Source organism: Eriocheir sinensis, unplaced genomic scaffold (genome assembly GCF_024679095.1).
Source record: "Eriocheir sinensis breed Jianghai 21 unplaced genomic scaffold, ASM2467909v1 Scaffold1107, whole genome shotgun sequence".
Lineage (NCBI taxonomy): Eukaryota > Metazoa > Arthropoda > Malacostraca > Decapoda > Varunidae > Eriocheir > Eriocheir sinensis.
In genome coordinates this window covers 22,501-35,819 of record NW_026110416.1, presented here as the reverse complement: position 1 = coordinate 35,819, position 13,319 = coordinate 22,501, and the positions used below count along the sequence as shown (strand labels likewise).

At 45.0% G+C, this 13,319-nt stretch overlaps 1 protein-coding gene across 1 annotated transcript; it reads left to right on the top strand.

Annotated features, from left to right (window-relative positions):
* The first annotated feature begins 3,256 nt into the window (after positions 1–3,256).
* LOC126989237 (uncharacterized) lies at positions 3,257–5,736 on the top strand. Its single transcript, XM_050847868.1, has 2 exons — positions 3,257–5,487; positions 5,631–5,736. Exon 1 carries the CDS (start codon positions 3,272–3,274, stop codon positions 4,301–4,303), a length of 1,032 nt encoding a protein of 343 aa, XP_050703825.1. The 5' UTR covers positions 3,257–3,271; the 3' UTR covers positions 4,304–5,487; positions 5,631–5,736.
* The last annotated feature ends 7,583 nt before the right edge of the window (positions 5,737–13,319 follow it).

Sequence of the window (13,319 nt, the reverse complement as noted above, 5' to 3'; positions counted from 1 at the left end):
CTCTCTCTCTCTCTCTCTCTCTCTCTCTCTCTCTCTCTCTCTCTCTCTCTCTCTCTCTCTCTCTCTCTCTCTCTCTCTCTCTCTCTCTCTCTCTCTCTCTCTCTCTCTCTCTGTGTGTGTGTGTCTGTGTCTTTGTCTCTGTCTGCATATATGTATTTGTCTTTAATTTTTTCTCTATCTCTGTCTCTGTCTGTCTGTATGTCTGTCCGTCTCTATCTCTCTCTCTTCTCTTTCTCTCTCTTTCTCTGTATCTTTCTTTGTGTCTTTCCCTCTTTGCATCTCTCTCTCTCTCTCTCTCTCTCTCTCTCTCTCTCTCTCTCTCTCTCTCTCTCTCTCTCTCTCTCTCTCTCTCTCTCTCTCTCTGCTATCATTTTTCACTTTCCTTGTTCTCGTTCTCATTTTTCTCCATCCTCGCCTCCTCTTCCTTGTCTCATTCACTTACCCACATCGTCAGTTAGTCAGTCAATCAGTTTAAAGAGTTGCGAAAATGATCAAGTCGTTTTAAGAATGACATTTTTTGCGACGGAGTGAATGGAAGTGTCCAGCGCGTACGTACAATCAGTGCTCTGATTTGTTAGGCAAGTCAATGAGGTGCAGGGCTAAAGATTGCTGAATTGAGATGGACAAAATTGAGGTGATTAAGGTCTACGATATCCAGCGTACCGTAACGAAAACCAGGTGGAAAACAAAGAAGGGAGGAGACCAAGTAGTAGGGGCTGTAGAGGATTTGGTGGAGACCTACTGGACAAAGGTATCAAAATTTGAGGATTAATTCTGTACGCCATTTTAAACGTTTCCAAGACCGGTGCCAAGAATTCTGATGGTTTGTTTGGTGTCAGGTCACAATTTACCTTTGTATTTAATGTGTGTTTAAGGTCTACGATATCCAGCTATATTCTGAGGTTCTGGATTTTTATTTTTTTTATAATTAGTTCAGTTAATGTTAGTCCACACAACATAAGTACTGTCTCTGAAGTTGAAACCTTAAAGTTCAAAGTCAAAGACACATAAAATGAACATACACCAAATGGAAAATAAAGAGAGGATGACGATGGTGCTCTTTTTTTTCTGTTCAAAACTACAAGAGAATATATAATGATATGAGAGCAGCCGGCCTGGGTCCGTGGGTGTGCGCAGTTCATCCAAAACCGACGGCCTCACACACCTCACCGCCACCCTGTTTCCTGACCCCAACATTCATGTTCAAGAAAAACTGAGACCACCATCATCTTCCTGAGAAAATTCTGCATCACACGAGCATAAAATTGTATCAGTAATGTAAAAATACACATACGAAAATCAGAATTAAAAAAAGAAATGACCCAAACTCCTACGAAAGCCTTGTCAAATATGTGTTCTTGGGCGGCGAAATGTCTTATAGTACGATAAAGAAGAGGAGGAGATAGAAACAGAAGTGACCAGTGGGATTGGACAGGGATGTACTGCCTCAACTACACTGCTTAAGATGATTACTTTTAAAATAATTCAGGAGCTAGGGGAGCCAGAATGTGGGCACAAAGATGAGGCGTTCAGGATTACCTCACTCTTCTTTGCAGATGATGGCATGCTTTTGGCAAATAGTGTAGGGGAAGCAGTACAGGTGATAGAGAAGATGGAGACTATAGCTAAAGAATATGGACTAGAAGTAAATAAGCAGAAAAGCAATATTATCATTTTTAATATGGAAAACAAACCAGAAAATATAGGGGGCATTAGTGTTGGGGATAGAATTAAATATTTAGGAATAATAGTCAATGACAAGAGGAACTATTTTCAAATGCAAAAGGAAGAAATGTTCAGGAAAGCGAGAAGGCTAGCAAATATGACATACAATGTAATTGAAAAAAGCTGTTCAAGAATGCTAATAGGAAAGACTTATTGGAAAAATGTTGCACTGCCATCCATCCTGTATGGGGTAAATATAATAAACATCACAAAGACAGACATAAAAAAGTTGCAGAGGACAGAGAATGGGGTGTACAGGAAGATTTTGAGGGCACCAATGTATGCACAGGAAGCAGCACTCAGGGGGGAGATAGGAAGCTCCAGTGTTAAAAACAGGATAAGGGAGGGACAGTGGAAGTGCTTAAGGTATGTTCTTATGGAAGGAAACGATTTGGTGAGAAGGGTGGGAGAGGAGATGATAGAGAAGAGACAAAGTAGGTGGGTGAAAGATTTGTTGAATGAACTGAGAGCAACAGAGGGACTGAGTGTGAGTGTGAGGAATGAGACAAAGGAGAGTATAAAGCAGAGAATGAGAGAGGTGGATACAAGAGAGTGGAAGAGGCAAATGAATGAGAAAGCAAGCCTTAAGATATATAGAAAATGGAGACAGGAGTTGGGAGGACAAGAGGAGGTATACACCAACAACCAAGCCTCAGAAGTGCTATTCAGATGCAGGACAAACAACATGCAACTAAAAGACAGAAACAGACACCGGCAAGAGGAAACCAAGTGTGACATGTGTGAAGCTGAACACGAAGACCTGCGACACTTCCTGCTCTGGTGCCCGGCCTGTGCAGAGGAAAGAATAAAGTGCGTGAGGCTGCAACAGCCTTACGAGGAAGAAGAGGACGACACCATTGGAAAAATTTTTATTTGAACACACCGAACAAACGAAAACAACAGTACACAAGTTTTGGACAATAAGAGAAAAAAGAATGAAAGAAAAAGAAAAACAATAGACCCAGACAGTAGACACATCAGGGAGTGCCGTTACAAAGGCAAAACTCCCGACCGACCGACTACTACTACTACTACTACCCCGTGACTCCGGATCTGCGAGCACGGGTTCGAATCCTGGCGTGCTCCAAATTTTACTTTACTGTCTCGTGAAAAATGACGTACGGCGTTGATGCATTATTTACATTATTAATGAGTTTCTTTTTTCTTATAATACATTGCGTGTTTGAGTTACGAGTTTGCTTTGCTTTAATTGGTGACTTTTTCTGTCTTCATTTACTTAATGCTCTTTTTCTTAGTTCTCTTCTTCGTCCAGAGAGAGAGAGAGAGAGAGAGAGAGAGTAACCCATTAAGTTCCATAAACATATACATCACGAAATCTAGATAGATAGATAAACAGATCAGACGTCACACACACACACACACACACACACACACACACACACACACAGTCCGGGCAACAGCCTTGTCAGTAGCGGGGGGGGAGGGGGGGATAGGGGGGCTGAAGACAAGGGCGCCGCCACCAGCCGTCTCTGGCCTGGTCGCTGCCGCGTCATTTTTTCTCTGAATTAATAAAACATTGCCGACAATGATCCCCAGGAAGCGTCGCAGCGAGCCACTCTGGGGCCCCGAGCTCTGGAACGGGATGCAGGGCGTTTGCTCGGTGGCCCTGCCCGACACCCGCAGCGTCTCGGTGAGCGTGGTGCGGCGGCGCTGGGGCTGGGTGTTGTGTCGCTTCAAGGAGACGAAGAAGGTGGCCAGGTTCACCTACGTAGACCGCGTGGTGCGCCCCGTCGTCACCTACTCCTTCCTGGACCTGGCGCAGCTTGTCAGGACCAGCGCCAAGGGCGGCGCACAGGTCAGGGTCACCCTGGCGCTGCTCAGCGGTGAGAAGCGCGTGGCCAAATTGGAGCCCAACACCTTCATGAGGCAGCTGAAGCAGAGCAGCTCAAACATGAGTTTTTCTCTGCACGTCGACAGGGAGAAGGTCACCCTGCTGAAGGCGCACCGGCCACTGCAGGAGGCGACAGCAGTGTGGCCGTTTGACGTTATCAAGCCCGCTGCCCCACCCAAGCGGCAACGATACAGGATGTATATTGACCCAGGGCTGGAACCGGGCGCCCAAGACCCTGGCAATGCCGAACAGAATAAAGACAGCGATGAGGAGAGTCGCTGGGAGGCGCGCGATGAAGGAAAGCACAAGGAGACTGAAGAAAAGAGCTACGAGGCTGACGGAGACACGGCCGACGACGAGAGTCGCTGGGAGGCGCGCGATGAAGGTAAACACGAGGATACTGAAGAAAAGAGTGACGAGGCTGACGGAGACACAGCCGACGACGACAGTGGCTGGGAGGCGGACACTGAAGGAGCGGACGAGGAGGAGGAAAGTGGCGAGTCCTCGGATGGCAGTGGCTGGGAGACTTTGGAGGAGGACGCCGAGCAGGGCGCCGAGCAGGGCGCCGGGCGGGGGCCTGCCGGAAGCCCGGGGAAGGCGGGTGGCGGCTTCCTGGAGAGGCTGGGGGTGGCGTGGCATTACGCCCGCCCCGCCCTGCTCATGTTGGGCTCCGCGGCAATCATGGCAACGGCCATCTGGTGGTCACCCATTGGCCGCGAGGATTAGCGGCAGGGCGGCAGCGGCGGCGAGCAGTAAGGGGCGTGAGGCAGCCGCCCTTAGGGCCACATCAAGGACTCCGTCCTTTGCCCACGCCTTCAGGCCAACAGAAGGCGAAGGGGCAAGGAGCATGGGCCAGCGTGGTCCTGGAGGCTTCCTCTAATTAGGGCCACGTCAAGGGCTCCCTCCTTTGCCCACCCCTTCAGGCCAACAGAAGGCGAAGGGGCGAGGAGCATGGGCCAGCGTGGTCCTGGAGGCTTCCTCTAATTAGGGCCACGTCAAGGGCTCCCTCCTTTGCCCACGCCTTCCTGGCCCTGGAGCACGCCTTCAGGGGCAGCAGAGGGCGGAGCGGCGAGGAGTGTGATGCCAGAGTGGCCCTGGAGGCTTCCCACGCTCACCGCTGCAGAGTGCCGCCCGGAGTGCGTGGCGTAGCTCCTCTGTTGCGTCCACGAAGCTCCTCCTCCTCTCCGCCCTGGCATCTCGTGTCCTCGGTATCCTCCTTCCAACACACTCTGCATCGCTCCTCTGTGCTGGCCCAAACAGTCTCAGTCTCGCACTCCTCGGGAACACCGCAGCGTCTGAACAGTCTCAGTCTCGCACTCCTCGGGAACACCGCAGCGTCTGAACAGTCTCAGTCTCGCACTCCTCGGGAACACAGCAGCGTCTGCACTCTGCACTCGCCCAAAAAGGCTCAGCCTCGCCTCTCCCCGAACCATCGTGCACTCGCCGCCGCTATGATCACCCGTCTCTTATCATGTTCCTCGCGGGGGCGTTGCCACATCAACGAAACTACAATAGCTGGAGTGCTTCCACATATCCCACACATCACCGCTCATATATACTATACAAAAACAAACGTCCAGCAGACCGGCACGTCTCCAGTTCTGCCAGCACGCGCAATATACAAAAGTGAAGTGGTAACATCCAGCAGACCGGCACATCTTCACTCACAGTTCTGCCAGCACGCGCAATATACAAAAGTGAAGTGGTAACATCCAGCAGACCGGCACATCTTCACTCACAGTTCTGCCAGCACGCGCAATATACAAAAGTGAAGTGGTAACATCCAGCAGACCGGCACATCTTCACTCACAGTTCTGCCAGCACGCGCAATATACAAAAGTGAAGTGGTAACATCCAGCAGACCGGCACATCTTCACTCACAGTTCTGCCAGCACGCGCAATATACAAAAGTGAAGTGCAAACATCCAGCAGACCGGCACATCTTCACTCACAGTTCTGCCAGCACGCGCAATATACAAAAGTGAAGTGGTAACATCCAGCAGACCGGCACATCTTCACTCACAGTTCTGCCAGCACGCGCAATGTACAAAAGTGAAGTGCAAACAACTTCAGAGGACACACAATGACATTATGCAAGAAGGAGCACAGAGTGCTGGAGAACAGTGGAGTGAGACTTCCCTTTCTTTCTGTCTAACAACGTGCGTATATGAAACGTAACTATAAAACAAGTTAAAACTGGATTTGGTTAGCACATTCATTCATGTATTCATTCATCTCTGCAGCAACATGTAGATATGAAACAGGTTAATACGCATGAGGAGTAGGCGTGCTCTGTGAAGCATATAAAGGACATACATTTCATAGTGTTTATGCCTCCGTGTGCTCGGTTTACTCTATTGAGCATCGGAAATGTTATGAATAGCACGTCCAGACTGGAATAACAACACACGTAAGTGGAGGCGCAGTCCATCACGTCCCCTACGCCGCAGCTCGTCACACGCTGAGTGGATACAGTCCACGGGGATAGTCTCCTTTTTATATTACAGAACCTAAACAATGTGAAGAGGCTACCAGGGGTCGGCAACCTTTGGCACGCGTGCCAGACTTGGCACGCAGAGTGCTTGCCTATGGCACGCCACGTGATTCGAAGAAGCAAAGAAAAAGCTAAAAAACAGAATAATGAGAGAGAGAGAGAGAGAGTACATCCTTACTTTTATCACAGTTTAAGTTTTCGAACGATTTTAAATCATTTTTTCCTATGATACATTGAATTAAAACGAAAATGTTTCGTACCCGCGATGAGGAATACGTGAGTACAACGAGATGTAAACGAGTATGAGACACGTTGCCGCTGCTGACGCATCAGTCACGCAGCGGCAGCGTTGCTATTCTGCTTCAGTAACTATTTAGCCGCCGTGAGTGACACTCTAGTTACTGTCGCCATGGCTACTGCGAAAAAAGTCAAGCTTGATGTCCGATCATTTCAGTCATCATGGACAAATGACTTTGGATTTATTCAGCAGAATGATCGTGCTGTGTGTGCTCTCTGCTGCGAGAATGTCGTGTGCCGCACATCAGTGTTAAAGACACTTTGAAACAAGACACGAGAAGACTTTCAAGGACAGTACAGACAAGGCTGCAGCGATTAAGAAAGCAGTATCGCGCTATGAGAAACAAAGTAATGTGTTTAAGTGCTAACAAAAACAATGCAACTGAGGCCAGTTACAAACAAGCTCTGTGTATTTCCAAGCATGGAAAGCCTTTTACTGATGGAGATTTTATAAAAGCAGCTTTCCTAGAGTGCTCTGAGGTGTTATTTGATGGCATATCAAACAAACACATGATCATCTCAAGGATAAAAGACATGACTCTCAGCTAGGACCGTGGAGAGACGTATTTCTGAAATGGCTGCTAATGTAAGTGAGCAACAAACTGTTGCTTTAACAACTACACCTGTGTTCAGTGTGGCCCTGGATGAAAGCGTGGATATAAATGACATTCCCCGCTTGGCTGTTTTTGCCAGGTATAGTGACACAGAGATACACGAGGAGCTGTGCTGTCTTAAACCTATGTGTGGCACTACCAAGGGAGAGGACATACTGAAGACATTCACTGATCATTTTGAGGACAGAGGGGTTGACATAAGAAAGATTTTTGCAGTTACAACGGATGGTGCCCCTGCCATGGTAGGAAAAAACAAGGGTTTTACTAAGATGGTTGAGGATAAAATTGGACACCCCATTCTGAAATTGCACTGCATAATTCATCAAGAAAATTTATGTGCCAAGATCTGGAGCTCGGATCTCAACAAAGTGATGCTACTGTTACAAAAGTAGTGAGTTTTCTTGTTGCACACTCTTCTCTTACGCACAGGCAGTTTCAAGCTTTCCTTGAAGAGGCGGACAGTGCTTACAAAGATATACCCTTGCACAGCAGTGTTAGGTGGTTAAGCTGTGGGAAGGTATTGGAGAGGTTTGTGGAATGCTTTGATGAAATGAAGATTTTTTTTTATCAGAAAAAGGCCAAGACTATCCTGAGCTGGAGGACAGAGACTGGACTGTGAAACTTATGTTTCTCTCAGACATCACCAAACATCTAAATGACCTCAATCTTATCTTGCAAGGTGCAGGAAAAACAGTGATGGATTTGTATGATATTTGGAAGGCATTTGTTGCAAAGCTTGCAGTTTACTCATCAGATATCAAAACTGGTTCTTTCCGTTACTTCAAAAACTTGAAGAGCTTGTCTGCAATTCATCCTGTCAACACTACGGATCTTCAGGTGTACATACAAGAATTAAAGTCGGAGTCCTCAATCAGATTTCAAGATTTCCAACACACTGGCCCAGTGTTTTCGTTTTTAATCAGACCAGACACCTTTAAAGACAGTGAGTTGGACGAGTCTCTCTTTGAGTGGATGGAAACTGAGGAGTTGGAAATGCAGTTGACTGACCTTCAGGCCTCATAATTGTGGTCAGCTAAATTTAAAGATCTTCGAGAAATATTGGAAACTAGTATGAATGATCATGCAGCCTCCATATTAAGTTCCTGGACCTCACTGCCTGATAAATTAAATTGCATGAAGAAGGTAGCTTTTGCATTGCTATGAGCATTTGGATCTACATATCAATGTGAGCAGATATTTTTACACATGAGGCACATCCTCAACCCCCATCGCAGCAAGCTTACAACGGATCATTCTGACGGTTGTGTGAAGCTCAAGGTGTCCAGATACTCACCTGAAATTTCAACTTTGGCCAAAGGGAAGCAAGGGCAAGGATCGCATTAATATTGTGAGTATAAATTTAAAATAAAAAAAATAATATATTTTTAGTTACAAGGAATGCTAATTGCTACAAAAAGGTAGCATCTATGTTATACATGTGCAGGAAAATACACTTTACTTTAGTTATAATGGTCACTACATACTCTATGAGTCTATGTCTATGATTATGATCTCAATTTCCATAGGACATACGCTTTATAATGTGGGAAAAAATAACACCTGGCACGCAAGGTAGTAAAAGAAAAGGCATTAATTAGACTTGGCACTCTATGTTCAAAAGGCTGCCGACCCCTGCTTTAATTTAATTGTTACAAAGGTTTTACTAATGCATTTGTTATTCATTAATATACTGATGGGATAATTAATCTTGTTTTATTTTATAATTGTTCCAGTTCTTCTCCAGAGCCACTGACCTTTTTTTTTTTGTTAATCTTAGACCTACTCATATATTCCTTACCAATTTTTGTCACATAAGTAGCAACACTCCACTATCCCTATGCTCAGGGAAATGGCTTATTAAATCAATTTGTATAATCAGAATTTCTAATTAATGTGATTGGAGGAAATATAAGAAAAGCAAATGGCAAACTGACTGATGTTCCTGGGAAAGTACCCATGATCAGTGGCAGTAAACAAATGAAACAGAAAACCTGATGGAGTACAAAGATTAGGAAAAAAACTACGTAGATGACAGAGCTGGGATAACTGAGCTTAAAATTGTTTGATATCTAATCTAAATTTAACATGGACAAGCTGGAAGAACAGCAGAAACATGAACACAACCAGTAGACTGGGCATTGGCAGATACCAGTTGTTTGCTCTTGTGAATGTCACAAATAATATGGAAGAGGTAGTTACGTACGTAAAGAATTTACCTACATGGAATTGTACAACAGTCAGGGTGGCCAAGAGGAAGGTGGCGAGTATGTTTTGCTGTATTTGGAAAGTCCCAGTGTAACTGTAGATAAGTAAATAAGGAAAACGAAATGTGTAGGAGTAAATCATGATGAGAAGCCTTTGAAAAGACCTTATAATTAGTTCAGAAATTCCTATACTTGAGTTTAATAAAGTAGCTCAAGTATATACAAAATGCTTTCAGAATCAGAATTCCCAAAGCCTGAATAAATGTTGGTGGGCAGGAACACATTCACATAAAGGCTGTGTACCGTGCGGGTTACCCAAAGTCTACTTCCCACGGTCTCCTGAATGTGTGTGCCTGTGTTAAAAACTCAGCCCACCTAGCTGTTCATCCTCCCTTTCAGGATGCTTGATAAATGGAAACCTGGGGAAGGTAAACTCTGGTTTTCATCATATTCATTCTCTAACCAATCATCAGGTTCTGTGTTGTTCCTCCACAACTACTGTTGCTATAGTCTTACTGAATTGAAAAAAAAAATATCAAGGAGATTACACAGTTTGAAAATATTCAGGTCTGAAGATAAATATGAAGAAAACTAATGACCCTCCTTCAAAGCCTGTATGCCGTCAGTATTACTAGGAATACAGTCACCAGGAGTGACATGCAGCAATACTTGTATTTATAATAGTTTCACTAACAAAAATACACTCAAAAGGCCCTTGTTTGGGAACTATGACAAACTGCAACATATTGCTTTTGTTTCACTAACAAAAATACACTCAAAAGGCCCTTGTTTGGGAACTATGACAAACTGCAACATATTGTTTTTAAGTTACCATTTGCAAAAGTTAAGGAGTCAAATATTATTAGTTATTGCCCTCTGACTGGTCCGTCTAATACTTAATGGCCCATATAATTATAAATGATCAGACGGGATGGCCCAGGCTAGGCACATCTGTGGTGTTGTGAACAATTATTAAGGTTGCGTCACCACACTAATAAATTTGATAACATTGTCGTGTTCAAAATTCGAGCCAATTAACTTACGGTGCAACTGTGCCAAATTTGACCTGTCCAGCCCACTCCTGAGTCCTGACCCCCGGATTGCCACTCAAGTGTCGGTCCCTGGCAACAAGTACCTAACCATTAGTTACTATCCTCTGGGAATAAGCATGCATTGTACGGGATAGAAGGCCAGCAGTGCATGTCAATATGTCATATGCCAAGACCCAAACAGGTAAACAGCAATCACGATGCTAACTTTGGTCCGTGTCGCAGTAAAGATTCCACTGTTCCAAAATGTCCCTGCCTAGACACACGACCCAGCTGGCCTATTCATACGAACGAAATGCAGCCCATGATCAGGATCACTGATAACCCAGGGCAATGACTAATTAACTATCTCCCTCCCTCGATACACCTTCATAATGGCTGCTCAGCATTTCATGCAAATGAAGATAATGAACAATAAGCAAAATATATACTAGGGTAAAAATCTTATTCTTTGTGTAATTAGATTTATATATTAATATTTTCACCTGGTTAGGTCTACCTCTTTATCAGTCTACCTACCTATAGAAAATCCACTTCCATACGTTTGTGTTAAGTGTGTGTGTGTGTGTGTGTGTGTGTGTGTGTGTGTGTGTGTGTTAAGCAGTGACAATCACTAACCTGCAGCAACTGCTGGATCATTCAGTCCAGCCTGGCTGTCGTTCAGACATCCCGGGGAGTGTCTGTTCAGCCGCTCGTCTGCTGGGGGTATATAAAAAAGTATATACCTGTGTGATATACCTATGTGGAGAAAAGGAATAGCCTATATGCTAGACAATCCTTCCAGGCTGTGTTATTGTATAAAAAACATTTATTCTAGAAAGGTTTTCTTTTATGGATTTTTTCACACACCATTTATAAATGAAAAGCATATTCAGGAAATAAAATATACTGACAAGGAAAGGGTAACAGCGTGGCAACAAATCGACTCACTGGGGCCTCGCCCGCTGCACCCCGACATCTGAGCCAAGGAGGCTTGCCTACCCTTGATATAAACCGTTCACTGACGCACCGCTGAGCTACAGTCACCAGTCTCACACACACACACACACACACACACATCGATGTACGGGACACGACTGTCTGTTAGTGTCCAGGGAATGTCTTAAACTCACCCATATGTCTGCATCCCTAATTAATTAAGTCGCGTTGTGGTGTTTTTTTGCTTTATTTTTGAGCACATATCGGCAGCAAAAAGATGGAAGAGGTGCCACTCACCCATGCGGTCAGCAAATTATGATGGGCCGGGAGGCAGGACTACAGTTTAACGCAAGGCCAGGCACATTACCTCGCCAGTGCATCTGCAAGACTGTGGTCTGTTAACTGCAAGGATACTACATAGTCGGATGATAGTCCCCATGTTTGGATGTAGAGCCTTCTAGAATTCTTGATTACCAGACATCTAGCAACTACCCACGAACCGAAGCTTCAACCACCGGTTCAGTTTCCCGTTCGCCGCACGGCATCTCGCGTAGTGACTTGTCTGGGTGTTGTTATTAGGCTCTCAGTCGCCTGGAGAGGTGCCACAACACAGCAAATGATCGTACTGGATCTCTCAGTGTGTGTTCAGAAGAGGAAACAAAGGCTGCTTGAATATGGAAATTAGGCCTCTGCGAGGTTCCTTCCTTATCGCCCTTGTACCGGTGTGTGTGTAGGGGGGGGGGGGTAAGGACTGAATGGAGGATGTTCCCGTCTGACGATCATTAGAATGTTAATCTATTAACATTGTGCCAAGAAAGAGATTGACAAATATCCTAATATACAAAGTTCAAATATTAAAGTCGAACTATAGTGAACGGATAAGATATTTTCGAGAATAAGGCTTGTCAGCGTGAAGCGTGATGTTTTCTTATTAACATATAGACTACCTATTAAGTAAACTACTGGATTCATTCATATTATTTAACGGTTAATAACACCATCCGGCGTGCCTCGTTCCGCTGATTTACTGATTGAATAGTCAACATTCATTACTGTTGGCTTGTTAGGTATTTGGTTGGAACAGTTGCCATGACAACATAACGTCATATATAGACTGTCTGTGTGTGTGTGTGTGTGTGTGTGTGTGTGTGTGTGTGTGTGCCACGCACGCCAAACAAGCCTGATTGAGAATGACACGTGTAGAAAAGCTTAAAAATTCGGACACTTGAATCTTAGTCATGCGTACTTTTTCAATCTGTGCTAACATTGTCAAATCTTATCAAAAACATCTAAATAAAAATATAATTATTCAAACATATTAGCGTCCACCTGAACTCGATTAGCATTGAATATTCTATCAACAAAGATCAAGTACTGCGTGACTGTCACGGTGACTGCACAGGATGCTTCATAATGAAAAACCTGATCGGGACTCACCTGCTGGAAGCTGAAGGGCATGACGCGGGTGTCGGAGGAGCCGCCGCCCGCCTGGACCCGGTGCCGCCTCGCCGCTCGTCTCGTCGGTAATGAAGATTTACTTCCTCGTGAAGCGGTGCTCCAGGCCTGGGTCGAGCACCGATTCGAAAGTGTTAGTTGAACCCATAAAGAAAATTAGCAAGCTGTTTCTATTTTTAACTTTAATGCCCATCTTAGGTCCTCCCTCCATACACATACTCGTACATAAAATGCCCTCCTGTGTGTTCAGACGATCCCAGAATTATTGAGTAAGCGGCAAGGAGCACCTGATAGCTATGAGTATAAGAGAGAGAGAGAACTATCCGTAATTGGCAAAATAACATCATCTCAGGGCGCCTCCAAGCACGCACACGCACACACACACACACACACACACAGTCATATCCATGCGCCCTGAGGGGAGGGTGAGGGGCCCCCATTCCGCCTCTTAATTGTGCGGCGAGTATAGTTACTTATAATTATAGTTAAATGGTTAGTTTAATAGATAGTTCAATAGTTAGTTTGTTAGATCGTTAGATGGTTAATTACTAGAAGTTAGTTAGGTAGTTAGGTAGGTAGACACTAGGAGATTCAAGGGAGTATACGCTACAGCTGAGCCTGGCCGCGGTGCTCATCTCCTCATTGGCTTCTGGGCTTGTGGTATATATATAAACCACAGTTTACCTTCTCCAGGTTTCTCCAGGTAAGTAC